The sequence below is a fragment of the Rhodofomes roseus genome (assembly GCF_022264815.1).
Source record: "Rhodofomes roseus strain CIRM-BRFM 1785 chromosome Unknown C8Q71scaffold_4, whole genome shotgun sequence".
NCBI classification, from domain to species: Eukaryota; Fungi; Basidiomycota; class Agaricomycetes; order Polyporales; family Fomitopsidaceae; genus Rhodofomes; species Rhodofomes roseus.
The window spans coordinates 107,797-133,923 of record NW_025952960.1 but is presented as its reverse complement, the minus strand read 5'-3'; the positions used below and the strand labels follow the sequence as shown (position 1 = coordinate 133,923).

Sequence of the window (26,127 nt, the reverse complement as noted above, 5' to 3'; positions counted from 1 at the left end):
GGTTGTTGAGTGCTTTATTTGTGACAACTAGTAACGTGTTTGCAGTCTTCTAGTGAAGTTGTCCAACTTCTTTCTCCCTGTGAACAAGGCCTTGAAGTACCCGTCTGACCTCCCCGAAGGCGTCCAGCGTCCAGACCAGCCCGGTGGTATTCTTCCATACACAAAGGCGGAATTGTTGGCGTTCTCAGGTGAAGCACTAGTGACCTGGTCTTGTCACTCACTCGCTTACACGTCTTTTAGATGAACAAGCTGCCACTGCATCCCAAATGCTTGGGCTTCCTGCTCTGCCGGTCGGGAGTCGTGCTGACGCCAAGAAGAAACAGTTGGCGGAGTTCTTTGGTGTTCATCCGGATATTCTCATGTAACATTGTTGATTGTGACGCTTGGTAATGCACTCGGCGAGCCTCGCATCGTCATGAGCCTCGGTCCAAGCTTAGTGAACACAGCAACCCTCAATGTCCCGAATGAAACATGATCTGTATACGTTTTCCAATCATATCCTAGGCCTCGGCAGACTCGCACCTGTTCTCGTCGCGCATGCACTTCATCCCGAATCTCAAGCGGACAATATCCACCCACCCTACATGCGGTTCCGTTCAACCGTCGCACGGGATGGCTTCAGACAGAGACACGTCTGGCCGCGGCCGGTTCAACCGATCGCTCGTGTTCGCGCCGGGAATCGTCAGGGATATGAGCGGTTCTCTCAGCTTCGGCTCTGCGGCGACGACCGTCAATTCCAATACGGGTACCTATCTGGATGGTGAAAGGCTCTCCGACACGGATTCGGATGAAGCACTGGAGGGCGAAACTATACCTGCGGTTGAGGAAGTAGAGCTACAGTAGTACTTAGACGTGCCTTGATGATTGCCTTCCAATTGTCAGGCTAAGGCTGGGCTCGGCGGAATACGTGAGTACAAGCACACTTCAATGCGAATGACTTCGCAACTGGTACATCGCGACATCCCCTCGATAGCTTGATTTCTGCGATTCCTGTCCCCCTAGATATCTTTGCTTTTGACGAGGTCTCTGATGACCACCAACGTGTGCTCGATAGTCTCGAAGCCAAGCTTCTCTCTTTCCTTCTCCTCCTTCTCTGCCTCGGCACCCTCATCGAGCGGTCCATTCGGTCCCCACGCAAAGGCGAAGGTCAACAGCAGTTCGCCATCAGGCAGAGTGCTGATGAGGTTGGTGATGTGCGCGAGCTGTTCGCCCGTCTTGGGGTGGAACATCGTGAACGTCACCTGTAAACGGCATTCAGCCTGAGCATCGCAGACTCCGAGCTGACGACCCAGTGATAACCGACCTGTTCCGAAGGGAAGTACTCAACATTCTCGTGTACGGACTCCGGCTTGTTCTTGAACTGGACCTCGCGCAGAAGCCCTGTCGTATGCTCGTTCAGGACGTTGCAGTGCTCAATGACAGCCACGAATCGGCTGGGTAGAGGTATGAGTACTCTATGGATGAGAGTTCGGAATGCTCGACCTACATCGGATCGCGCGCCTTGACTTTCAGTCCGGCGTACACTTGCTCCTTCGTTAGTCGGAGAGGCTCATCTGTGTTGTTCACTGGGCGTGTTACGGCTACAAAGCGCATACTGATGGAGTGACCTGTTCAGGGTTCACAAGCTCCTTTGTGGCTCGATCGTGGTCGTATGTAACAAGTGGAAGCAAAGTGCGTTCATTTCAAATGATGGTGGGCGATGGAGTGCGGCCGGAGGGTCATACTTATGGGGGTAAGTTGCGTCACGAAAGGCGTTGTGGCGCAGGACCTAACCGCGTTTGACGGACCGTCACTTCGCCGACTCGTACCCTCAGGCTCGTACCTAGTCTCCGTTGCATACCATACTAGCCGGCAAGCGTCGCTCGTACCAACGATTTGACACTCTGTTCTTGACCAGGTTGCCGGTTATTACCCCACGTGGATCTATTAGTCTAAGTATAGCTAAGTTAGTTAGTGCTGCCGCGCAGGTACGATAGAGGAGCAGGCAGACAAGTCCGGAAACTATTCAACATGAACTGGAGACAGCCACCGGCAGCGATTCTTCCACAATATTGTCCTGGCTGTCATCTTGCTGTGACCCCTGCTCATCATAGCTTTGCCACACTTCCGCCTCACTATCGAGTAGAGTCGTTGAGAACAACGCGGAAAGTCCGCCGTCATCCGTCGAACCACCCATACACCCGACAATATCGAATCGTAGGATGTCATGACTCGGATCCCTCTCTACTGCGCCTTCGCGTTGTACGAATGACGGATCTGTGTCGCAATGTGCGGAGGTTTTGATGTTTTGAAGGTTCATCAGGAATCGGGATATCAGGATAGAGGGGAACCTATTGATTGGTTGTTCAAATGTGAGCGGGAGGCTGTGCACTGCTAACCACGAAAAAATGACGGCTCGTACATTGTGATAAACTCCGAGACGACACTGAAGAATGGCTGTAGCAATCGAAGAAAAGTTCAGAAAGAGCGTGAATCCATTTTTCAGGTCGCTTACCCCCTCTGACAATGATAATGCTATATGTATGGCATTCAGCGAGGCGAGCAACCTGTGATCCTCCATCAGGGAGATACATTGTACAAATAACGGCGACAAACAGGAAGTAGACGATTCCTTGATCAGGGTCAGTCTATGAATGACCAGATACAAAAGGCATGCCGACTTACCATCATTTAGCAGAAGCGTAACCAATGCCGGGGTCATACCGGCCTGCCTCGCGGCTGTCATGATTGGCCATGTCCTCATGCAGGTTATCATTATGACGATGAGGTCGGCAATGATTGGAAAGGCACGGGACATTGTGACCACTGTTTTGGGTCCAGTCAGCATTAGGGTAACCACGGGCTGCAGAGACGCACTTCTGCAGAGATGAGAATGTTAGATTGGATAGCTCGCCAGTCGTCAGGCACTCGGCACTCACTCTTCCCATCCACGATCAGATATACTGTTGTAGTTCCCACATTCAGGATAAGGACCGACCCATACCACGTCATCGTAGGACGTCTGGGAGAGGTTGTACTACTCTGTTGTTGAGCGACGGGGACAACAGTATTGGCGAATAGAAACTCACAATGCCTGCGATTACAGGAGCTAGCCCAAGAACGAGGACAATGATCGCGACCATGGCCCTTTGGCCATTGATAGCATAGACTCGCAACGCTGCGAACGCTGTCATGCAAAGGTCAGGAGCGAATTCAGCGATCCAATGAAGTGAACTAACCAGCTGTCAAGGCATACAGCATTAGTTGTAAGACGTCATATAGCACGGACATCGCTTCGCAACTGTGGAACACATTCGGAGGGTTGCATCAAAACGTCCAATTCGTACCACGAAGAGAATTACGTACCCCTAAGATGCGCATTCGTCAGTCCTATAGTGAAAGTGCGCACGAGACGAGTCTCACCATACGCGTATCCCATGAAAAGACATAGATAAGGTTTTCCGCTCCGAATAGGAGGAGCAAATAGCGATTGAGCAGAAACAGCAATACCGCCCCAGAATACTTGCGGGTGTGTAGCAGATGCGTTTCCTTGGATATCGTGATGACATGTTCGAAGATTACGAGAGCTTGCAAAGTGTCTCAGTTCGCATCACAACGCAGAACAAGGGTGACATTGATCCCACACCTGTTATCGACAACTGGCAGTAGTTGTTTAAATATCTGAAGAAACGTCAACAACGCATCGATCTAGCAGCCAATACCAGAGAACACATACGTTGCCTGTAGAAACGCAATCTCCTGAGCTTGCGCATCCATGGTCGTCGCAAAGAAGTTCGACGTTAGCCACTCGAACGCTCCTCTGTTGAAGCGCGAAGGCGGCAGACCTTTATATTCTACATTGACAGCGGCTACAGTGCCCTTCACTACAGCGGAAGCACGGCCAAGAGATCCCTATGTGCCCTAGCAAACGTTGGCAGCCCCATTGATCGGGAGGCCAGGCTCCTGGCTTCTGGAGTCTGGACGACTGTTCTGTCAATCATTGCTCCTGATGAACGCTGATCAACGTTCGACACTGGACATTGGCCGCCCAGGGATTGGCGTGAGTGTGGGCGCTCATTCCTATGCAGTGCATGTACACACACCCTCCGAAGCGCACCTCCGAAGCGCACCTCTGAAGCAATGGCAATGGATGACGGTATACGATAGCAGTCCTCAGGCCTGAGGAGCTATGGGCGCTCGATTCTGCGCTGGTTACGAGCGCATGGTCGGGATCATTACCGAGAAGGTTTGTGATGCGATGTAATTTGCTTTGACTTCCAAAGGTAGCTCGAGCCAATGTTCATATCCACTGGTAAAATGTTAAGGACAGAGCATCAGACGCCGAAGGTAACTCAGCTTTTTGCCACCAAGCGTGCTCAAGCAACATGATCTTCGCAATATTCAAGCTTCAACGCTCCTGTGGCCTTTTCGAGTTTAACTTATCAACACTGACAGGCTTTGTGATGCGACGTGTCAGCGACATCGGAGCTCCTCTGAGGCCGCTTGAGACCGTCTCGACCGACTACTTGGCCGTATTAACCTTCGTTTGGAGGCTCAAACAGACGATCTCTTGACATTGCCCCGCACCCACTGATAGAGTTCAGTCCGCTCAGCCTGTCGCAAGAGCAAAGCAGTGCGAACCCAAAGTCGCGGAAGCTCCGCATTGAGCGCTGAGCGCTGAGCCTCGAATCAAGGTACACACGTCATGATCATTGTCAATGGCGGAAGAAGCGCGTCAGTATGGACTAGACGATACAGCGACGATGATTTGCACACACCTAATCAAATAACGAATGCAGGACTTCGTATCTTCCATCCGACCTGGCATCCACACCGCGAGGACCCTCTATCATTGGACGCGCAGGAGGGACAACTTGAAGCAAGTTCTTTTTATCCTGGAACTTTACGCGTGCCACAGCACTGTTGCTGCGAGTCTTGTGCGTGACGAGAAACCTTGCGCCTATCACAGCTCTGTCGAAAGGACGAGTACGTGTGTCGGAATGCAAGGCGGTCCAAAACATCGAAATGATCATATCGTTGTGTCCCGACCATTGTCCGGGCAAATGATTGCAAGAGCGCCGACTTCTACACTTTACAACAAGACTAGATTACATTACCTACAATATATAGTCGATAAACCAACTTAATGGTGAGCCTGAGGATGGCCCGGATGGACGGTCTTCCGTCGGTAGTACATGCTGAGTTCTCCTCCCTGTCGCCACACGAACTGGCGCACGGCGGCCAAAGTCATGTCCAGTGGTAGAACGACGTCGTTGCAGACGATCTCGTACATGTCCTCCGCGCGTGGCCGGTGTTCCTCGCGGTGTCTGCCACCGGATACACGAGCATCAAAGGACGAACGAGGGGTGCTTGGGGATGTCGGCCCATGGGATCCAGCCATTTTGTCGAGCTTGTCTTGCACCTGGATGAGCAGAGTCAGCCGTCATATCAGCTATAGCTTATTAGGACACATCCGTACATGATTGGTTAGCTTGCGAACACGAAGGAAGCGACTCGCTGTCAGCTTCGACTGGGCCCTGCGTCGCATTGTCAACGACACGTACGGTTGCAAGAGAACTGAACATACGTGTTGAGAAGCTCAGGCAACATCTCTCGAGGATCCTTGTGAGGGAACGGTAGGAGGACGAAGCTGATCTTGGTCACCGTGACTGATGGCGCCCGGTTGGCCAGCAGGTACTCGAGTAGCCAGAAAGGCATGACTTCCTCCAAGGTACGAACGTCACTGGCGGCGCTGGCGACCTGTCCTCGGTAAATGGTCGTCCAGCCAGAAACCGCTTCCTCCGAGATGATGAGCGGCGTGTACGGAGAAATGGGGAGGGGTGGCGCATCACTAGCAGGCGGCGGATTGATCGGTCCGGACAGCAGCGATTGCGCGGGGGACTTGGACGCAGCTTGTGTAGTTTCGCCCTGTGGAAAGGGGATTACAATGTAATGGTATGCCGGTCATATGTAGAAATCGCCTGGACTTACAACGTTGGTGGTCGCCGAATCTGTTCCTTGGAGCGTCCCTCCAGGAGTAGAAGCGCCAGCCTCACTGGCTTGCCGTTTTGTACCTTTGCCGAGTGCCTTGAGACGCCCCATCAAGCCTCCCCCGCTGGGCGTACTCGGAGATTGCAAACCCGAATCCTTCACCCAAGGCGAGGATTCGTCTGGTGTCGTGGTACTGCCTGTGGTGCTGATGGACGGTCGACGGGCGCGCAGCGAGAAGTAGTCTGAGCTGGGGGGAGAGCTAGTGGAAGTGTCGAGTGTATGCGAACGTTGGGGCATGGGCATAGGAGTGACATCAGAGGGCGACTGAGGGATCGGTGATAGCGTAGAGGAATCTCGCAAGCCAGTGTTGATTGGGATCAGGGGGGTCAGGAGCGGTGTACGCGGCGCTGCAGAGATGGCTGGGGACATGGCTGGTATCATGCTCGGGGAGGAGACCACACTTATACTCCTTGGACTGTGTATTGTCGTATGTGAGTGTCGTGAAGCGTCCGAGATTGATCGGCGGCGTCGTTCTGGCGAGCCGCCGTTGAGGTCAATATGAGTCGGAGCTGTGCCACGGTGCAGACGACTGGCATTCTCTGCCTCTCGACTTCGGCGGGAGTACGCTCGCTGTTCTTCCCGTATGAAGCCAGCAAAGAGATTGCGTAGCACCCATTTGCCGATGTTCACTGCAAATCACAAAAACTGAGTCAAGTCACAAGTCTGCACAGTAAAAGGAGACCTACGTCGTTGCTCCTCTCCGTGTCGCCTATCGGCAGTATACCCTGCTTCGTCCGCATATATCTCCGCCTCAAAGCACCGCTCATTCAGGTGCACAGTGAGCACACCCGTCTTCGTATCCACAGTCGCCCACGACTGCACAACCGCCTCGCCCTCAATTCTCTCCTTCACCGTCTCCAACGCCTCCCTCGGGCTCCTCTCCCTCGCCGAGTCCCCATCCGCACTCACACTCGCAGCGCTGCTCCCTACACTCGCCAGCGCGACGTCCTCGCTGACATAGCGCCCCCTGCACACCCCGCGAATCACGTCCCACACCGCGACCTCGCCCGCGGTGTCCACAGCAAGCACGTGCACGCGGTCATTCAGCATTGCGCAGCGCACGAGCCCGTGTTCGCCGTGGATCACCTCGTCCGGCTCGTGATTGAAGGGCACGGCGTCCGCTGCGATCTCACGCTCCTCGTATGCTGCGCGCGCGCGCGTGCCCGGATGCAGGGTCTGCGCATCCTCGACGAGGCGTGTGCGCGAGCTGAGGAAAGGGCTGTTGCTGCGCTGCATGGCACTGGCCAGAGCTGTGGGTAGGGGTCGCGAGAGACGCGGCATGCTCACGACCGAGGCTGCCGAGTACAAAGTCGCGATCTCCGGATCGCGCCCCCGCGCGAGCGAGCCATGTGTGTTGAAGCCCGCGAAGGACTCGTGCGGCGACGTGAGACGCACCAGGCTCTCGAACGGGATCCCATACCATGTCTCCTCGCCTTCGCGCTCGCCATACGGGTCAGCGTCCTGAGGGGCAGCCGAGTTTGCTGACATGAAAGACGGCGAGAGGGACGCTCGATGGCTCTTCTTGGTGGGCGGGGGGCTACCAGTTCTTGAAAGCGCATGCAGCGTCCCGGGCAGCGGTGGAGTCCCTGGAACGCTTCGAGAGTAATCGAAGGAGCCCTGCGCGGCGGAACGTGGTACATACTCTTCGCCTTCGCTGGACGCCGGCGGGCTTTCGACAACGGACCAATCTCTCCCGGGTGAGTTAAGCGCGGCGGCCCTCACCGCCCTACGAGGTGGCACCTTCCAGCGGTGGAAGCTAGAACTCCCAGATGCGGTCCACAAGAAGCTATCGTCCATCGCCACAATCCGGTTCACGCCCTCCGGTGTACCAATGCCGCTGATACGTTCGCTCGTGTCCTGACATACGACAACGCATTCACCTTCGGATACATCGGTGCAGCCTTCAACGTCCACTTTGCAGACGATACCTGAGCGGTCGCCAGAATAGAAGATCTCCAACGACGGGTGTTGTGAGTCCAGCGACCAGACGGACTCCGTGTGGTGTGTGAATGTGTGCAAACACCGCTGAGATGACAACGACCAAAGCTTGACGGAGGCTGCATACAAGTACGTGAGTGGATGTGCTGAGTCGCCTGGTAACGATAACGTTACCGTCCGCGGATCCTGTGAGAAGCTGGATGCCCTCAGTTTGACTAGCGCGACCATACACTGATCACACTCACATATTTCCCATCCTCCGAGAGCAGCATAGCCCGTATGTTATCTGTGTGTCCAACCAGCTTGCCCACACGTTTGCCTGAACGCGGGTCCCACATCCTGATCACGCGTTCCGGGGAGCCCGACGCGACTATGGACCCATACGGGTCTGTCGCCATTGCATATATGGATGCTTTGGGACCAGACGACTCCGGGCCGGACAAGGTAACAAGAGGAGATGTCGGAGAGCCTCCGCCGCCGAGGTCCCAGAGCTTGATGGTGCGGTCGAACGAGCCGGAGGCAACCCAATTCTGTGTACGACTTGCGAAGGATATTCAAGGTTTGGTTTGTCACGAGGCTCGCGTAGAACATACCTCTGCGCAAGACAACGAACGTAGTCTCCATGCGTACCTATTGTCGTGGGCTCTGCATTGTCAGTTGCGTGTGGATTCCACGTACGGACAGTGCCGTCGGAAGATGCGGAAACCACTACAGCGTGTGTGAGTAAATGCATATGATACGCCACGGCAACATCCTAGTCATATCGGTGGATAGAATGAACATCAAAGGAATTGACACGCACAGGTCTGGTTCATATTGCACAAGAGAATATCGTTGACCCAGTCCGAATGAAGCTGTGCACATTGACGGAACTGCGTGGTCGGCGGGTTTGCCTTCAACAGAAAGCAATGGAGTCAGTCAGTCACGTACACAGGCAGCCAGCAAAGGTGAAAGTAGGTCAGGTAGATAGAGTAGGGCAATACCTTGCGTGCCTCCAGAGCCTCATCGTTAACCTCCCACTGTTCCTCTTCAAGGATGGTGTTCTGGTCGCCGTCAAGCCTTCGCCGCGAACGACCGGTGACTTCGCCTAGGACATCCCCGTCACTGGGCAGCTCCTCGCTATCGTCCTCTTCCTCGATGATGTCGTCTGCCCAGTTGGTCATGATCTCCCACCGACGCGAGCCCCTGCCATGGTTCCCTTCTCCGACGGCATAACGATGTGTCCGACGCTTGGTAGGAATACCCAGGTCCCAAGAGATGACAAGACCGTCGCGCCCGCCAGTATACAAGATGCCCTCCGGATTGTTGTGTCCGACCAGAAGCGTAGAGGAGTCGAGAGCAAGAGAAGCAACGCCAAGGCGATGTCGAGGATGTGAGGGCCCCTTCCCGCCGGCTGACGAAGGACCAGGAGAAGACGAATCGTTGTACGGGACGAGCAGGGGGCCGGCGGCGCCGTTCCGTGGTACGCCGTGCGGGGGCAGCTGGAGACGAGGGATAGGTTCTGAGGGAGGCGGGATCACGTAGGACACTCTCCGCCTCGCCGGCGGCATCGTTCGAGAGGGGCGCAGGACGTCGGGGACGGCGCAGACGATGGCCTCAGCGACGCGTTCAACGACTGTTCAACAGGGCATCTGCGAGAATGTGATCACACTTGCCCGCAGTGATGCCCAGGCACGAGAACCCGTCGTTGATTAGATTGCCGCCCGTGATTTATCTTCAGCGCCTGCGCAATACATCGCTCATTCAATTCGCACCCACCAACGGGTAGCACGATATGTGGTGGCCAGTTCATCAGGTGCATTGTACACTCTCGGCTGTCTATATATGGGAAGACGTAGTCTAAGTCGTATACGTTGGGTGGTACAACATAAATCGCGTAGCAATCATCGTCGGCCGGGACACCTCCGCGTCGCGGCGGGGCATCGGTAATAGTCGTAAGTCCCTACAGAACGTATCTATAGAGCTCTCAGTATGCATTCGATGCAACCAACGGACGACGGGTGGGGCACACCTATGATACTCGTTCTCAAACTCCGTGAGGTCGTGCATGCCGGCCTCTACCACAGGATGATAGTATGAGTACAACGACTAGAGGTGACTTGTACCCCGGCGTACCTTCGCCCTTGAGCTTGTCTTCTTCAGTAACGACTTTTCCGTACTTGCGATCCTTCTGCGCAGCGTGTCAACGACGGCAAAGGGCGGAGGGATAGGACATACATTCACGTTGCTCCTCCACATATAGAGACCGAGCAAAATGTGGGCAGCTAGCCCACTCTCAGCACAGGCCGTCACCTCGATTGAATATTACGCACCAGTTTTGATGCAGTATCCTGGGAGCTAGCGTCATGTACTGTGTCACGGAAGACTGCCGGGGGACTTACCGATGAACATCGCACGTGTCCCAGTGTGGTACGTAGGGGCCTCGCTTGACTGCGATGATTCATGATGAGTGGATGTGGCTTTAGATGTCTTCGTATGAGACTTACGATGAGGAAGTGGGGCCCGATGATGTTGCCCACGCAGTACTAACTAGTCATCAATAACGGATAACACATGCTCCAAGCTTGGGCACGTACGCCAATGAAGGTTAACGCAGTAGTGAACGTTCGTTTTGTGAAGCCTCCAATCTATTGTGTGGTAAGCGTATTGCACGAGGCAATGCTTGAACGGTACTCACGTTGTTGGAGATCATAACCAGCGACAAGGAGAATCCGACAGACTGCAGCCATGGTCAGCGAAGTCATTGCATGGCTGCACCGATTGGAGATACCTGGAAAGACGTGAACCAGTACGCGACCAGACGGTTCCACTTCTGGTCGGACGGCAAATACGTCAGACATGCTGCAGAGATAATGCAGACGATGTTGCCCGTAGCCATAGTGAACACACGCGCTACAAGACCATGTCAGCCTACGTCCCATGCGAATGCAAGACTTCACACGTACTGTTCTTGATGTACGTAGTGATCAGTCTAACGCAGTGAATAAGCAACGTATGGGAGTGGAGGTGGAGCCGGAACGCACCCAGCAGCAATCAGACTTGCGATCTGTACGCCGGAGGAAGCAGCATCGAGGAGGGTCGTTTGCAGGGTCGTGAACCCCATACCCTGCGCAAGTTCTGGTCAGTCGTCCGCGTCCCTAAGTCAATGATGCGGTGACGAACCTTGATGATGATAGTAGAGAAGTTCGACACAATGCTGTATGAATGGGCAATTAGAACGCGACACGCGGACTGAACAACTTGAATATGACACGCACCCGTTGGGGATCTGCGCTGCAACAGAGGCGGCGAAGAGCAACCATGTCTTGGGATCCGTGAGAGCCTGCTTGATCTACAAGCGAATGTTAGGATGCTTTGAACATGCGTCGCGGGTAATTCCCGCACCTGGTACATCTTGAACTCGGTATTCTTGATACCGTTCTTTGCCTCCGCAACCCGCTTCACGGCCTTCAACTTCTCGTCTCCACGTAGGAACTTCGCCGTGACGGGCGAGTCGGGGAAGAAAACCCCGAGCACGAGTGCGTCTAGGTTCCGGCAAGTCAGGCATGCAGCGTAGATCGGCAACAGCAAACACAGCGTACAGGACAGGCTGATCGCCCCAAGGATCAGGTAGATGTATTGCCACTTCTCGAGGCTCGCGTTCTTGATCCGACCAACCTGCGCAAGTGTGTAAACACAACGACCAGTAGAATACTTTGCCGTAGTACGCACTCCGTACGACATAAAGCCTCCGAAGATACCACCCCACCCGTTGAAGCTGTACCAGATCATGGTACGCAGCGGCACTTCGGGTTGGGCGTACCATACGGCGGTCAGGAGGGTCAAGCCTGGGGTAACCACAGATTCGACAATCCCTAAGAAGAAGCTGGCTAGCGGTGAACTGTCAGATCGGACGTAAAGGCGAGATGACTTACTATGCTGCGAGGGCACTGCTGAAGTTCTTCGCTCCAGCCACACTAGAAACCAACGTAAGCCGGTCGTGCAAACGGAGATATGGAAGCTGTAGGGTATATACGCGATAACGATAGTCCCCCATAGGAATGTGGCTGATGGTTTGTTAGTACGGACGCCGTCAGGCTGAGCATACCGGAAGACTTACTGATCGCAAACACTCGGCCGGAATGGTAGTGTTGCAAGAGCCAGCCCATGGGGTAGTTACCAATAAGGTAGCCGAAACTGCAATGATTGGCATACGGGATCATGATAATTGATACGCTTCAACTCACTAGAAAGCTATCGACAAAGCAAAATCAGGAACCCAACTCTTTGCACTCGGGAACACACTCACAGCTTGCGAGCCAGGCCCATTGCTGACCGGCGTGGAGATCCGTCTTCATGCCGTACAAGTTGCCATAGTTGAGTCTTCAGAAACAGTTGTTAGTCGAAGACCTACGTAGCCAGCGAAACATTTTACGCGGTCTTGTCCACTACGCAGGGCACCAAGTGTAAGCGATCTCTTTCTCGTAAAGTGTACCTGCAATACTCACAGTAGCTAAGGCCTTGCGAAATGCATAGCTATGGAGGGCCCACATTTAGAGGCTACATGAGGCAAACTCGGCAAGTCACTCCACCATTGGAAGAATGAACATGTCGATCTTCAGCGCGATCCTAGCACGATTGGCAGCCGTGTGTCAGTCGTCTCATCACCGCTCAGACTGAGACTGATCGACGATCCCATACCTGCGACTTTCCGACTTCGTAACCTGCACACCAGCTTCTTTGGCAGCCTCAAACTCCGACAGACCAACGTTGCCTTCCTCCGAGATGGCAGGAAGCGTATTCGCGATCACCTTCTCTGTGTCCCGCGTCTTGAGCTCGGGCAAGGACTCAGAGTCGGACGCGCGGTCACCCTTGTACACGGAGCCTTCGCGGTTGGACATGGTGAATCTGCTGAAGCACAGTCGTCAATGTGCTGGAAAGAGCGGGGTCAGCCAACCGTGCCAGAACGGCCTGCCCAAGCCTTTTGTACGGGGGTGGTCATTCAACTTGGCCCTCGACTCATATCGCGAACACGATCACGATCAGGAACGACGTCGACCAGCTGGCCTAGTCGATAACTCATAGAAGAGACTAACATTGAGACGGACGCTTGCAAACGGCCAGACGGCACGCGGAGGAGCGGGCAACCCGTGTCCGAGTTGCACATGTAGGCGTGCTCGGGGCGTGCTATCGCAAGGATGGTGGAACATTGCGATAAGGAGTGAAAACCCGGTATATAAGGCAGATCCGCCTGGACGACAAGCACCTCGGTCTGCGCTGCGTCAAGTGTGTTGTAGGTGCAACATCCGCGGAAGCTGAAAGCAAGTCGTTGATGACTAGGCCGTTAGCGGCGGATGCTTACGATCATGAATGTACACCACTCACCGGCGAGGTTGAATGAACTTCACAAAACAAGCTGGACATACGCCGAGTGTTGCCGCCCAGCGGCCAACCTTCGTATCTGATCTCGAAACGCTTCCTAATGACCGAGTAATGATAGTGTGAGGAGCCCTGGTCGCGCGTACCAAGATGTCCTCAATGGTGCCAATTGTGCATTTGGGCACCCGAGTGTTTGTCGAGAATCGCATACGCGTACTCTGTTCGTCGAGAAATACGAGGTTTCTGGAGGGATTATGAGCAAGTAGTCAGTGCTACGTGCGAGATACGACCGGCGGCAGCATCGGGCAGGATGGATACGTCGTTGCATGTTACATCATGCATGAATGAGCGAAACATTGACGACTGATGCGGCGGCTCGCCCTTGACTGCTATCTTCGCCGACAACGGCAATTAGCGTAGCTGCAAGGTCCCGGCCATAGTCCTGACCGGGCAGTAGCGTACGGATACGCATCCAACAGTTCGTAGTGATAAATAACGCAAAAGAGCACTGGTAAGTTGAGATGATAGAAACGTACACCTCAAGCTGGTCGGGCCCAGTACTGGCAGTTGGCAGTTACATGCCAGCCATGTCGTGACACGACTTACCAACGATGGCAGTACGCTGGAGCGATCCCAAATGCCCACGAATGCAGAGAGGTCGGAACGTCCATGGTAGTAGAACCAATGACGATCTCTCTATTTCCGCGTTTGCTTGCAACATCCACCAAATCACGATACCAGCCTTACGCTTTATGAGAGCCATGGAGAGAACCAACTGTCTTGCATTACAATGGCGGATTGCCCATTGGTCGACGTGTGAGGTTCCCGCGGGTCGTCGGAGGCCACCAGTAGGCGAGCTACGGATTCGGTTGCGGGACAATCGTTCAGGATGGCCTAGCTTGGAATGAATGGATCTCAAAGTAGAAAACATAGTTCCCCGCACAAGAATGATCGGTTGAGGAACTTGAAGGAAAGAGGGAGACCTGAGACTTCGAAGGAGGACATAAGTTAGAGCTACTTACTGTATTACAGTGCAAACAAGTGTCGGACTTGTAATACTCAATGCGGAGTCTGTCAAAACATATTAAGACTTGCATCTCCGAACCGGCTGTTATGCCGTAAACCTTATGTGCGCACCGCGTGTCCCCAACGCCACCATTGCCGCAAATTCTGCGCGCACAGGCCGCTTGTCATCGACGACCACCGAGTCAACCCATTAGACCTCTCGCAGGCGAATTGCTCCGTCGAAGCGTGCCAAGTAACGAGTGAGTCGTTCTTTGTATGCGTAGTGGAGGGTATCTGACGAGTCCTGGCAGAAAAACGAAATCACCATGGCGCCGTATTCCAAGCCAGAGGCAATCCTCAAGCAGGCCGAAGGCCTCGTATCGGTCGGGCAGACGCACGCAGCTCTGCAGGCTTTGACCGAGATGTTTTCGTCAAAACGATTCCGCTCGTCACCCCTTGCATCGCTCGAGCCGATAATGCTTCGTTTCATCGAACTCTGTGTCGACATGCGCAAAGGACGCACAGCCAAGGAGGGCCTCATGCAATACAAGAACATCGCGCAAAACAGCAGCGTTGCATCCATCGAAGTCATCATCAGCCGCTTCATCCAGCTCGCAGACGCGAAGGTGCAGGAGGCGCAGGAGAAGGCGGAGAAGGCGGTCGCGCTTACGGATGTCGATGATCTTGAGGCGAGCGAGACGCCAGAGAGCATTCTCCTTGGTGCTGTGAGTGGCGACCAAAACAAGGACAGGACCGACCGCGCTCTTGTCACGCCATGGCTCAAATTCCTGTGGGAGAGTTATCGCACAGCATTGGAGACTCTCAAGAACAACGCTAGGTTGGAGACCATCTACCAGGTGAGTGATTCGTGCTCCATTGCTTGCTCTCCCGCTGATCCACGGTGCCTCCGCAGCAAATTGCACAGCAAGCGTTCCGTTTCTGCTTGAAGCACGAGCGTAAAGTTGAGTTCCGACGGTTATGCGAGACTCTCCGTCTCCACCTTGCAAACGTCGCCAAGTACGCACACCAGACGCATTCCATCAACCTCACCGACCCCGACACTCTCCAACGTCACCTCGACACCCGCTTTGCGCAGCTCAACACCTCAGTAGAGCTCGAGCTCTGGCAGGAGGCGTTCCGTTCCGTCGAGGATGTGCACAATCTGCTCACCATGGCTAAGAAGGCTCCTCGTCCGGCGATGATGGCGAACTACTACGAGAAGCTTACCCGCATTTTCCTCATGAGCGGAAACGCTCTCTACCATGCTGCCGCCTGGAGTCGTTACTACTCCATCGTCACTGCGATGGGTGGCAAGTCGGAGGAGGAGCTGAGCCGACTCGCCGGACAGGTACTCATAAGTGCCCTCGCTGTTTCGGTCGGCTCCCACGGCGAGGAGAGTGCGGCTGAAGAGGGTAAGGGCAAGAACGCGCGGTTGACTGCATTGCTCGGTCTGGCAAAGACGCCGACTCGTACTGGCCTCCTGAAGGACGCTGTCAGTCCCCATTTTCCCTCCCATATAACGTCTACTCATGTTCCAGATAGCTCGCGCGCAATGTTCTCAAGCTATCGCCGAAGTCGATCAAGGAGCTGTACAATGTTCTTGAGGTCACATTCGACCCGCTCAGCCTCTGCTCTTCCGTCGAGCCCCTGCTGAAGGCGTTTCCGAGTGATAGTACTTACGCGTCCTACCTCCCCCTCCTCCAGCGCGCGCTCCTCTCGCGCCTGCTCTCGCAGCTGTCCCAGGTGTACTCCACTATCCAGATCAGCACCCTCCACGAGCTCGCTGCCCCCATCCGGGACCTCGGCCTCGAGAGTACGAAGGTCTACGACGAGGAGCAGATCGAGGCGTATGTCATGGGCTGTGCGCGCCGCGGAGAGCTAAACGTTCGCGTCGACCACGCTGATGGCACCATTACCTTCAATGACAGCCCCTTCGCCGCCGTCGAGGACCCGAGCTCGTCGACGTCCACGGCCGCAGGCGCTGTGCAGCCGTCGACATCCGAGTTCGTGCGCACACGTCTCAGCAACCTCGCGTCGTGTCTGCACAGCTCACTCGCCACCCTCTACCCTCCCGCGCCGCTCTCCGAGGAAGTTCAGGAGGCCAAGTTCGCCGCCCTCGTCGCTGCCGCACAGGCAGAGCGCAAGGCTCTCCAGCTGCGTCGGGCAATCGTCGCTCGTCGCCGGGAGCTCCTGTCCGAACTTTCCGTGCGGAAGGAGAAGGAGGAGGCCAGCCGCCGCGCAGAGCTTTCCCGCCTCGAGAAGGAGAAGGAATCCCGGAAGGCAGTGGAGGACCTTCGTAAGAAGGAAGTCGAGCGTGCTAGGAGGGAGATCGAGACTATCCGGAACGAGGAGGCGAGGAAGCTTGCCCAGAGTCTCAAGGAGAAGGGTACCCTCAAGGTCGACATCGACGTAAGTGTCTCTGTATGTCACAATTCTCCTAGATACTGACACATGAACAGGACATGGAGAACATCAGCACGGACAACCTCATGCGGCTTCAGGTCGAGCAGTTGGCTAAGGAGAAGAAGGAGCTCGCCGAGCGCATGCGTATCGCCTCCAAGCGCCTCGACCACATCGAGCGTGCGTACCGCAAGGAGGAGCGGCCTCTCCTCGCCAAGGACTACGAGATCCAGCAGGAGGACGACAAGGCGACGTTCGAGATCACCCAAAAGGCTCGTCTCGAGGCTCACCGGCTGGCGCACCAGCGCGATATGGAGACGAAGAAGAGGCTCGCGCGTACGATGCCCGACTACCTCGCGAAAAAGGAAGAGATCATGAGCAAGCGGAAAGAGGAGTTCCAACGAAGGCAGGAGCTCGCTCAGAAGAAGATCGAGGAGGAGAAGGCGAAGCGCAGAGCAACCATCCTCAAGCAACGCGAGGAGGAACGATTGCTCGTCGAAGAGGAGGAGAGGATCGAGCGCGAGAAGGAAGAAGAGCAACGCCGGCTGGAAGAGGGTACGTTTGCATTGACTTGCATTGGTTCGCATAAGCTGACTGTGGACTGCAGAGCGCATCGCGGAGGAAGAACGCCGCGTAGCCGAGGAAGCGGCGGAGCGCGAGCAGGAGGAAACCAAGAAGCGAGAGGAGGAAGAGGCCCGGGCCGCGGTAATCAGGAAGCGTGAGGAGGAGCGGGCAGCCTCGCTCGAGCAGGCCCGCAAGCAGCAGCAGCGCGAGGAGGAGGCGCTCGAGAGGGCGAAGGCCCGGCGCAACCAGCCCGCTGCTCCCGCGCCTGTACCGTTGCGAGCAACGCCTGGCGGGGGAGACACCTGGAGACGCTCTGGTGCTCCCGCTGCTGCGCCCCCAGCCTCTCCACGCCCTCGTGCGGTCAGTCCGCCCCGTTCAGAGAGCCCGGCACCAGCTCAGAAGTTCCGTCCTGGTGCGCTGCAGGGCGGCGGTGGATGGCGTGCTAGGGAGGCGGCAAGGAAGGACACAGACACGGCAGGCGCAAATACCTCTCGTCCTGCTTCGCCTGCGCCTAGGGCACCCGCCGCCAAGGAGGAGCCACCCAAGGAGCTACCCAAGGAAGACGGTTTCCAGACTGTCGAGAAGAAAGGTGTCTGGCGGCCACGCAGGGGCAGGTTCTGAGCGTTTGATGACCTTCATGTTCGGTGTGTTGTATATCAGTTGCTACGAGCCCAATGCCCATGCATCATGCATCATGCTTCAGTAGTCTCATTTCACTCAGAGCGGCGATAAGTTACACAATAAAGTTTTACTCTAGTACAATGCCTTGGTGTCTACAACGATGTCCGGTATGCCTACAGTCTATTTTGAGTCCCTCTAGAGTCCAATGAATTATATGCAGCGAAGTTATGGCCCTATGTTTCCTCCTCTTCAGCTTCCAGCATCATGTCTATCCGCCCGATGTCAGCTTCGTAAATTTGCATAGTTTCTGTACATACCATTCCAAATAGATCCTTGCATCGCGGCAATAATGTTCTGCGCATCATCTACTGGTGAATGAGGATCGCGCGCGGAGGTGTCGGGCCTAGGGAGTTGTCAGTATTGGTAGATGCGCTTCTATGTTCACTCCAACTTCACTCACGAAAGTCCGGGACTCAACGACAGCATGCTGATGTCGCTCACCCTCCTCCGTGAATACGACCGCGAAGGCGACTCGGGTGTCAGCGTGTAATCTGGGAAGCGGTCGCCGAAAGTTGGGGACATTGGAGACTCGGGTTCAACAACGCGATCGATGGAACTCCTCCGTCCCGGTGAAGTAATATCGCGAGTCATGAGAGGGGGAGTGGCGAGCAGATCACCGACAACAATGGCAGGTATTTCTAGGTAATGCCCGACTCGTGAGCGGTGCGTGAGGGTACACCACCACGGATGATTACTCACCTTGATCCACCATTTTCTGACGTCGTATTTCGTCGCGCATTGCCAAATATCTTCGCCGATATGATATCATGAGCAAGAGGGACTGAACACGGTCAAAATCCACAAGGTCTGTGACTAGCTTGTTCGTTTCTGTTCGTATAACCAGATCCTTCAGCCTATCAAGCAGTGTTAGTACGGCATCCTCATAAAAATCTCATCACTGACACCAGGGCATCCCTGTCAACGATGAGCTTGTGATGCGCCAGGAGTAAAAGCATATTTGTGAACGATATGCCCTTTCCAGGTTCGTGGGAGATACGAGCTTCGTGGTAGAGTCGATTGTACAAGTTCTTCCTCCGCTTGATGGCAGCACGGTCTATCCCGCTGAGTGTTACGTTCAGCTTGTCCAAATCCATGCCTTCTACCACCGTCGTCGGCCAAGGAGAGTTCGAAGATTGGTCCGCCAGCGATCGTGCCATTATACGGCGAATACTGAATTCCACGGGGTAGATCCGGACCTCGAAGATCCCACTCAGTTTCTACCAGTAAAGTTCAGACCACGGATTTCATACTTTCACCAAAGCAAGTACTCACACCGAAGAAAGGCACGAAGCGATCCCGCTCCAGGTACCCTGTCTTAGGGTTCGCGAACTCGGCCCAGACCTTCTTGAAGTGACGCATCTCTTCACGTGTGATGGACTTCGATCCACCCGACATTTGGAACACGTAGTAGAAACTCTCGACAACGACACCTACATAACGTTAATAAGGACCGAATATACAGCAGAGTGAACTACGCACCGACGAAAAGGTTGGCGAAGATGTACTATAATATAGCGTGAGATGAGATAGCACGGCTGCACATGGAAAGTACTCGCCATGCTGAGCAGATTCCAAGCGATGAACAAGGTGAACGCCCAACCTGCACTTCCACAGTCGGAGTCGCCATTAGGCAGTACGGTACAGCGAGGATACTCCAGTGCACTGAGGGAATATTAACAAGGAACAGCGACGTATGAGCGGTTGACTCACAAATCATGCATGTATTGGTTCCAACCTTCCCTGCGCGGCAGAAGGACTTCAGTGACATGACACAACACATATGCAGAGGTACGTACCCTGTCGTCATGAACGCCAGCATGACCAACGCTCTTGACATGGTGCCATAGTTTTGATATCTTGTTTCCGCGGAGCTCCACTTCGTCATGCTGAAAACCTCCATATACATGATAGCAAAGAAAAAGAAGAGGATGACCCAGAGGAAGAGTAGGCTGATAATCACTGGCAAGCTTGCCCTGCATCGGATATGAGTACAGCATTATTTGATTCGCGCATAGCTACTTACACAGCTGTTTTGAAGAACTTGTTCAAAGAATTTGTGCGCTGCACCAGCTTGAAGGCGATTGAAGTGATGAACAGCTTTTGCAGCTGTTGTGTTGCGTAGCCACTGGGGCCAAAATCGACAACGAAGGTTGTGATAAGACTTCCTGCGGCTATAATGAAGTCGAAGATGTTCCAGCCGTTGGCATTAAAACTGCGCCAGCCCAGGCCAAAGAATCGCACAAGCGTGTCGAGAGAGTATATGACGGTGACTACGAAGAAGAATGCGTCTACGAAATTCGGCGTGTCAGGATGACCATGGCCTGATTCAGCAAACATCAAGACTTCGTACCGCGTGTACGATCAAGCGTTGAAGTAGTGCCCAGTGTCTGCGTCCTAATACCCGCGTCAGTGAGAGAAGGTCTCGCGAAAGAATGAATACCGGGTACGCACATCAGAACGATAACGTGCAGAGTGAATACTACCGTCATCATTTTATGCCACCAGCCATGTTTGTGCACTGCACGATCGAAGCACCAGGCCCTGATCCGCCATGAAGGTCGGCGTTTTGGTCGCTGTGAGGGTCGTTGCCGCTTGATGAGCTTCTGCAAGTCAATCCATTCGCGCTGCGGTTGAGTAAGATATGCCGACCCGGTCTTCGAGGTGAAATTTCCGATGATTATACTTGTTTAATTGTGAGCTTGAGCTGCTATACACCAAGACGACGTCACATACCTGACGAAGAGGGTGAGGATAATGACCGCTCCCAGAAGGTTGTAGATGAGAAAAAAGATCGAGTTGAACTGTCGTGCGTTCATTTGGGGCTGTTCGCCTTGCCCTATGAGGCTCACTGCGACCGTTGTGACGTCGATCCAACCTTCCAGCGAAACGATCTCGAACAAGATAAGCAGAGAAGCACGGAAGTTGTCGAACGAGAATGTCGTAGACGGCGAGGGATCAGCCCACACCCGAGGAACCACGAAGCCAAAGGAGTCGCCGTAGATGGTGTTCGAGTATTCGCCCACGCATTGCCCTACGTTGGAAACGTTGTCGTCGTTGCACTCCTTCATCAGTCCGACGAATATGTTGAGCCCCCAGACAGCATAAGGAATCATGTAAAGGATGGCCAGGAGACCCGCGTCCATGATTCGTGCGACGCCCGATATGATCAGCGACTCGAAGGTCGAACGCATGACGTTAATGAGAGTGATGAGACGAAGGGCTCGCAACGCCTTGAGCGACCTGGTGAGGCGACTGAGACCGGCAACGAAAATGAGGCTGTTGAACAGGTTGACCAGGATGCCGGCCAAGATGAGGAAGTCCAGGATGTTCCATATACTGCGCACGTAGGCATTCGGCGTGAAGGCGAATCCATCGGCGATGACCTTGATGATGAACTCCAATAACAGTGTGAAGCCAAATGTCGCTTCTGCGATGTCGAACCAGGATCCGCGCAGCTCCCCGTACTGTATCTGATAGTTGCGTCGATAGGTAGGAGTGGCTATCCATTCGACCACAATTCCGCCGATGACAGCCAGGACGAGGACGATCTGGAAGACTGGATGCGCGATGGGAGATGGCTGCGCACCGAATATACGCTCACCCCCTGCAGGAGACACTAGCTGTTGACAGAACCGGCGGAGGACGTTCTTCTGGGAGAACAGCCAGAATGTCTTGTCGTATGTGGGGTGATCGCGAATGAAGTCTGCTCTTTGAGCACGTCGCTCGTAGAGGATGTCAGTCAAGTCTTCCGCCGCGGCTGCTTCCGAGTTCAGCGTAGCCAGCAGTTCTCTATGTCCTAGTCAGACGCGGAAGTTGACCAGAGTAAGAGGGCACCTACAGATGCCGTTCAGTCTCTTCATCTATCGCATCCTGAGGTGCTGCAGAATCCCGACGATTCTTACGGATCGTCGCGAGAGGTACGCGAACGGCGTCTGTCTCGCCGGCAAACAGTCTTTGCAGGTGACGCAAGTAAGATCTCGCACTCTGTTTCTCGAAGATGCTCTGTGTCAATGGTTCCTATGAGGCGGTCACGTTGAACAAGCGATAGATGCAAGTATATGAAATGACCCTACATCTGTCGCAACCTTCTCCTGCATGGGATATGCATCCACCAGGGTCTTCTGCATCGGAAGGATGAGTTCCGAGGGCAGCTGCTCCACCGCAATCGCTTTCGGTTGTGCCTTCAGCCATCGGTACGGGTTCAGCCTATGGAGCCAAGGCATCGGAGTCTCCTGAGGGCGGTGCGAGGCCCAGTAGTGGGACGCCTGTCTGCTCCGCTTCGAATTCTCGGCGATCTCGAAGTTCTCGTTGATAACCGCGATGAACATTTGCAGCACGATGACTACAATGAAATCAGGAGAGGAGACATAGACGAGTGAGACAAGACGTACAGTTCGCAAGCCCAAACCAACCGGTCAGATACAGGACTATGACCGGTGCCTGTCGGAGGGGGATCTCGGGACCACCAGCGCCGTAGAGTACATCCGTCCAGTTCTCCGACGAGAAGAGCTGATATGCGGCGAGGAACGAGTTATATATCTGACCGTAGTCGATGTAGTTTCCCCGGGGGATGTCGCCCCGAAGCAACTGAACACCCACGAGCGCCGCGATGAAGTTCAGCATGACGAGGAACAACGTCATGTTGGCCAGACCATACATGTTTCCGAACACGGCAAGCTGCAAGGATGCGTTAGTTGAGGCTTATGCTGTCATGAACATACTCACGAGCAGCGGCTTCATCCTCGGGATCTCCAGTATGACCCGGTAGAATCGTGCAAGCTGGAATATCGTGAACCACGGGTAGACGGTGGAGTTATGGATAGCGGGGATCTGGATGACAGTCGAGACGATTGCGAGCAGCAGATCAAGCAGGTTTTGTCCACGAAGGAAAAAAGCGCGCCAGTCCGGGAGATACGCGCCCACGCGGATGAAGATCTCGATGTCAAAGGCCACGGTGATCACCAGCTCGCCTATGTTCAGGATTTGTTCGTGCGTGTCGCTCATGCTCACTTCCCGAGTGGCCTGCAGAATGAGGGAAGCCAACGCCAGTGCCACCCAGCACCAGCGAATGCTTTCGTACACTTCCTTGATCCGGTTCCGCGTCGAGACGCGCCTGCCATCCACCATTGTCCAGCCTTCGTTATTCTCGTCGATAGCGGGAGCTTCGCTGAATGCCATGGTTCAGTAACAATAAAGCAAACGTCAAGAGAATCTACGCACATTGCGGCACCGAATGCACTCTTCTTCGTATCCGCCCGGATGGCCGCAAATGTGTTGGTGATGACCGCAATGAACAAGTTGATGAGCCAGAAGTTGAGCACAACGATGCAGGCGATGAAGAACAAGCAGGATACGAAGAACTCTGCGTCCATCATGTTGTACATGATCGGGGACCACTGCAACGTTGTCTGTGAGCAGGAGATCGGAGCGGGTACAGTCGGCGTTACGTACACCGTTGGCAGAAGCGACGATGAACACCTGCAGTGCAGAGTAGTAGATCGTATCGAAGCTCTCCATGTTACTGTCCGGATTCGTTGGGTCTTCCTGAACGACAGCTGTGTGAGTGACATTACCTCAATGAATATGGTGGCACTGACCATGCAGATCTGGCCAGCCGGACAAATGTAACCCTTGGCTGCACCGTAAGTGCCATCCTGCTTCAGGTATCCCATTACTTCAAGAGTGGTGGCATTCACGTAGCCACCACAATATTGACCTATATCGGTGTAGTCTTCTCCTAGAGTGGGCAGTAGATTGCACGAGCGAAGGTAGGAGCCTTTGAAGGACTGGATCCCAATAATGCTGGATGTGCGTCAGGTGGAGAGAACCGTGTGATGACGTTCAATGGACTTACGAGAACAGTATCATAGCAAACAGCACGAAGTAAGCGACACTCGCGAGCAACGGACGAGCGGTTTTCAGTGATCGCATGATCGTCTAGGGATAGCAAGGGTTAGGCGATGTTAAACAGGTAGCGTTGCATCGCGACTCACTGTTGTACCGGATGTGATCGCTAGTAGCCTAGCAGTGCGCAAGACACTCAGCGCACGGAAGATACCGATATGATACTCTCCCCTCTCGACACCAGCAGTGGCCAGGGCGAAGGAGACCCAAAAGCCAACGATAGCTACGAAGTCGATGCGGGTCCAGCTGTGCCGCAGGTACGGCACATTCCGTTGCGTCTGCGTGCGCGCATTCGCGACACTGAGACGAAACGGGAGCCCCAGGACATCCGGGTTGTCCGAGCGCAGTGCCGTCGAGAACACCGTCGGCTGCGAGGGGTTCCGCATGTGCGCGTAGGCCTCTTGCGCTTTCGCAACGGCAGGCTCCAGGATGGCGGTCCGCGAGTTGGTGGTGTCGGATCGAGAGTGCTGGGTGGACGGCGTGCGCTGCGGGGTGGAAGAAGATACGGGGGTCGGCTGGGGAGGGAGAGACAGGGCGTGATGTTGCAGAGCAAACGGACGAGCAAGATTGTGCGCAAAGTGCTGCAGTTTGTGGACGACGTTGGGACGCGAAGCGGTGCGAGCAGAGGAGTGGCCGTGAGATGCGTTGCGAGAAAGCGACGAAGGGTTGCGGGAGAGTGGTGTTTGCGTTTCCATGTGCATTGAGGGTATCGAAGGGTGCGGGTATGTAGAGAACGAGAGTGACGTGAACAGCGATGATATGGGGACATCAGGGTCCAGCAGAAAGCCCGAAACGCTCATCCGGGCAAAGGCCTCGAGCCTAGTAGACGTCAGCAAGTCGTTAGACGAGGAGTGCAGGGGACCCACGTGAAGAAACAGAACATTGCGAACAACGCATAGTCCTCCCACTGGTGGAAATAACCTCCTATCTCTGGTGGATGTGGCGGGTTGGATGGGTCTGGGGCATCGAGAGCTATCGATATATGTGATTGCATCGTCAGCACTACTGCGTTGAATATGATTAGGAGAAGTATGAAAGGTTCTGTCCATCTGTGGGGGAGGGTTACCCTGCGAACATCCATACAGAGAGGGTGCACTCACGGATATACTAGGAAACGGTACATCGCCATACGAATCCCGCTCGTCGGACCCAGACAACCCAGCGTGCGCCCCCGAATGGGGAGACTGCGCGACAGGTCCGGCAGGGTTGCAACCTCCTCCTCCTCGTCGCCCGCGTCGTCCGCTTGTCCCTTGTCTACAAGCGTGTGCTCCGGAGATTCGTCTTCTGCGTCCACAAGTCGCACATGCTCCTCGAGGCCGAAGCCGGCAAAGTTCACGACACGTATCGACGCCCGGCGCAGGTTGCCCGTCATGAGTTTGAGCGTGTTGCCCGTCTTTTTCAACGGCGACGGCGACGCGCCGTAGCGACTTGCCCTCCGCCGCGAGCGCGCTGACGCGCCCAATCGCTCCGGGTCCTCCCCGTCTGACAGAGCCCAGCCAACGCTGGCTCTATTCGCGCCCGCGTGGTCCATGTTACCCGTTAACCGCGCCTCGTCGTCTTCCCGCTGCCCGTCCAACGTGTCCCCGGACCCACGGAACTCGGAAATGAGAGACACAGAAGAGGGACCTGCCTGTGTTGTCTGGAAGCTACCTGTAGCGTCTTCGTAGCGAGTGCGGGTGTCGCGGTAGGGCATCTCGTACGGCCGCTCGTCCACCGGCGAAGCAAAGGGGTCGTCGTCGAGTCTCCAGCTCGACTTTGGGGGCGGCGGGTGCTCCATGTCGACGCGCAGAGGATCCTGCCCTGGTTCGACGCGTCCCCAGCTCGCTCGCCGACGCGCGAAGCTGCTCCGGGGTTCCGAGGCCATGAATGTAGGAGAACTCGGGCGGGAGACGCCAAGTCCAGCGGGGGAGCCAGTGAAGTCTAGGGCGGATGTAGCAGAGTCTTTCTTCGGCGAACGAGAGAGCCCATCCATAAACGAAGATGGTCGGGCGAGAGAGGATACGTGCCGCAGCGTACAGAGTGATGGGGAGCGCAACGCCGTCGCGGGATCTGAGGTGAGCCAGTTCACTTGGCGCCCAACAGATTCTGCTAGCTGGGCGCTCTGCCGTCGTCGTTACCCGTGTCCGCCAACCTCCACGCTACTGTCCGACGATTGTCCAGCCGGTAGTGAACGGCGCAGACCAGTGGGTCACCCAGTCGCCGCATCCAGCATTCGGACGTGTTCGTGTACACACTGAAACGCGCGCG

The 26,127-nt window shown here is 55.0% G+C and overlaps 6 protein-coding genes across 6 annotated transcripts; 1 reads left to right on the top strand and 5 right to left on the bottom strand.

Annotated features, from left to right (window-relative positions):
* Positions 1 to 671: 671 nt before the first annotated feature.
* On the bottom strand, positions 672 to 1,756 carry C8Q71DRAFT_740049 (uncharacterized protein). The gene is made up of 3 exons (XM_047922745.1): positions 1,487 to 1,756; positions 1,304 to 1,433; positions 672 to 1,241 (listed from the first exon to the last, which is right to left on the bottom strand). The coding sequence occupies exons 1-3, from the start codon at positions 1,591 to 1,593 to the stop codon at positions 999 to 1,001; spliced, it is 480 nt and encodes a 159-aa protein (XP_047782031.1). The 5' UTR covers positions 1,594 to 1,756; the 3' UTR covers positions 672 to 998.
* A 5-nt stretch (positions 1,757 to 1,761) lies between these two features.
* C8Q71DRAFT_740046 (uncharacterized protein) lies at positions 1,762 to 3,822 on the bottom strand. Its single transcript, XM_047922744.1, has 12 exons — positions 3,716 to 3,822; positions 3,626 to 3,660; positions 3,402 to 3,566; positions 3,219 to 3,281; positions 3,069 to 3,166; positions 2,919 to 3,016; positions 2,881 to 2,882; positions 2,665 to 2,805; positions 2,596 to 2,611; positions 2,495 to 2,546; positions 2,402 to 2,436; positions 1,762 to 2,330 (listed from the first exon to the last, which is right to left on the bottom strand). Exons 1-12 carry the CDS (start codon positions 3,754 to 3,756, stop codon positions 2,006 to 2,008), a joined length of 1,071 nt encoding a protein of 356 aa, XP_047782030.1. The 5' UTR covers positions 3,757 to 3,822; the 3' UTR covers positions 1,762 to 2,005.
* A 1,074-nt stretch (positions 3,823 to 4,896) lies between these two features.
* C8Q71DRAFT_740037 (uncharacterized protein) lies at positions 4,897 to 9,592 on the bottom strand. Its single transcript, XM_047922743.1, has 10 exons — positions 8,952 to 9,592; positions 8,771 to 8,861; positions 8,562 to 8,676; positions 8,214 to 8,508; positions 8,143 to 8,164; positions 6,717 to 8,087; positions 5,971 to 6,659; positions 5,567 to 5,907; positions 5,459 to 5,516; positions 4,897 to 5,401 (listed from the first exon to the last, which is right to left on the bottom strand). The coding sequence occupies exons 1-10, from the start codon at positions 9,516 to 9,518 to the stop codon at positions 5,123 to 5,125; spliced, it is 3,828 nt and encodes a 1,275-aa protein (XP_047782029.1). The 5' UTR covers positions 9,519 to 9,592; the 3' UTR covers positions 4,897 to 5,122.
* Positions 9,593 to 9,910: 318 nt separating this feature from the next.
* On the bottom strand, positions 9,911 to 12,848 carry C8Q71DRAFT_854449 (MFS general substrate transporter; the record flags this gene model as incomplete). Its single annotated transcript, XM_047927055.1, has 26 exons — positions 9,911 to 9,923; positions 9,980 to 10,025; positions 10,084 to 10,138; positions 10,186 to 10,232; positions 10,281 to 10,298; positions 10,350 to 10,398; positions 10,455 to 10,493; positions 10,545 to 10,595; positions 10,646 to 10,687; positions 10,739 to 10,860; positions 10,914 to 10,939; positions 10,992 to 11,074; positions 11,131 to 11,164; positions 11,226 to 11,299; positions 11,353 to 11,492; positions 11,550 to 11,625; positions 11,680 to 11,833; positions 11,883 to 11,924; positions 11,984 to 12,014; positions 12,068 to 12,144; positions 12,195 to 12,201; positions 12,257 to 12,330; positions 12,383 to 12,395; positions 12,456 to 12,483; positions 12,540 to 12,576; positions 12,649 to 12,848. 26 exons carry the CDS (start codon positions 12,846 to 12,848, stop codon positions 9,911 to 9,913), a joined length of 1,578 nt encoding a protein of 525 aa, XP_047782028.1.
* Positions 12,849 to 14,657: 1,809 nt separating this feature from the next.
* Positions 14,658 to 17,916, top strand: C8Q71DRAFT_794742 (uncharacterized protein; the record flags this gene model as incomplete). The annotated part of the gene is made up of 5 exons (XM_047925561.1): positions 14,658 to 15,188; positions 15,245 to 15,823; positions 15,874 to 16,740; positions 16,791 to 17,286; positions 17,339 to 17,916. 5 exons carry the CDS (start codon positions 14,658 to 14,660, stop codon positions 17,914 to 17,916), a joined length of 3,051 nt encoding a protein of 1,016 aa, XP_047782027.1.
* A 233-nt stretch (positions 17,917 to 18,149) lies between these two features.
* Positions 18,150 to 26,004, bottom strand: C8Q71DRAFT_845968 (Ion transport protein-domain-containing protein; the record flags this gene model as incomplete). Its single annotated transcript, XM_047926620.1, has 25 exons — positions 24,981 to 26,004; positions 24,747 to 24,929; positions 23,970 to 24,699; positions 23,831 to 23,913; positions 23,574 to 23,778; positions 23,428 to 23,520; positions 23,197 to 23,372; positions 22,702 to 23,143; positions 22,368 to 22,653; positions 22,050 to 22,318; positions 21,815 to 21,993; positions 20,710 to 21,765; positions 20,428 to 20,658; positions 20,327 to 20,370; positions 20,000 to 20,264; positions 19,773 to 19,949; positions 19,687 to 19,716; positions 19,518 to 19,638; positions 19,456 to 19,480; positions 19,249 to 19,406; positions 18,880 to 19,193; positions 18,676 to 18,830; positions 18,377 to 18,614; positions 18,234 to 18,319; positions 18,150 to 18,202 (listed from the first exon to the last, which is right to left on the bottom strand). Exons 1-25 carry the CDS (start codon positions 25,850 to 25,852, stop codon positions 18,150 to 18,152), a joined length of 6,471 nt encoding a protein of 2,156 aa, XP_047782026.1. The 5' UTR covers positions 25,853 to 26,004.
* Between the last annotated feature and the right edge of the window lie 123 nt (positions 26,005 to 26,127).

Coding starts and splice junctions, on each gene's coding strand:
- C8Q71DRAFT_740046 (XM_047922744.1), bottom strand. CDS start 3,756: ATGGATGCGCAAGCTCAGGAGATTGCGTTTCTACAGGCAAC. Junction 3,282..3,401: donor TTCATGGGATACGCGTATGG/TGAGACTCGTCT, acceptor ATGTGTTCCACA/GTTGCGAAGCGATGTCCGTG. Junction 3,167..3,218: donor GCTGTATGCCTTGACAGCTG/GTTAGTTCACTT, acceptor TTTGCATGACAG/CGTTCGCAGCGTTGCGAGTC.
- C8Q71DRAFT_740037 (XM_047922743.1), bottom strand. CDS start 9,518: ATGCCGCCGGCGAGGCGGAGAGTGTCCTACGTGATCCCGCCTCCCTCA. Junction 6,660..6,716: donor ACACGGAGAGGAGCAACGAC/GTAGGTCTCCTT, acceptor TGTGATTTGCAG/TGAACATCGGCAAATGGGTG. Junction 5,517..5,566: donor TTGCCTGAGCTTCTCAACAC/GTATGTTCAGTT, acceptor AATGCGACGCAG/GGCCCAGTCGAAGCTGACAG.
- C8Q71DRAFT_740049 (XM_047922745.1), bottom strand. CDS start 1,593: ATGCGCTTTGTAGCCGTAACACGCCCAGTGAACAACACAGATGAGCCT. Junction 1,434..1,486: donor GTCAAGGCGCGCGATCCGAT/GTAGGTCGAGCA, acceptor ACCTCTACCCAG/CCGATTCGTGGCTGTCATTG. Junction 1,242..1,303: donor AGTACTTCCCTTCGGAACAG/GTCGGTTATCAC, acceptor TGCCGTTTACAG/GTGACGTTCACGATGTTCCA.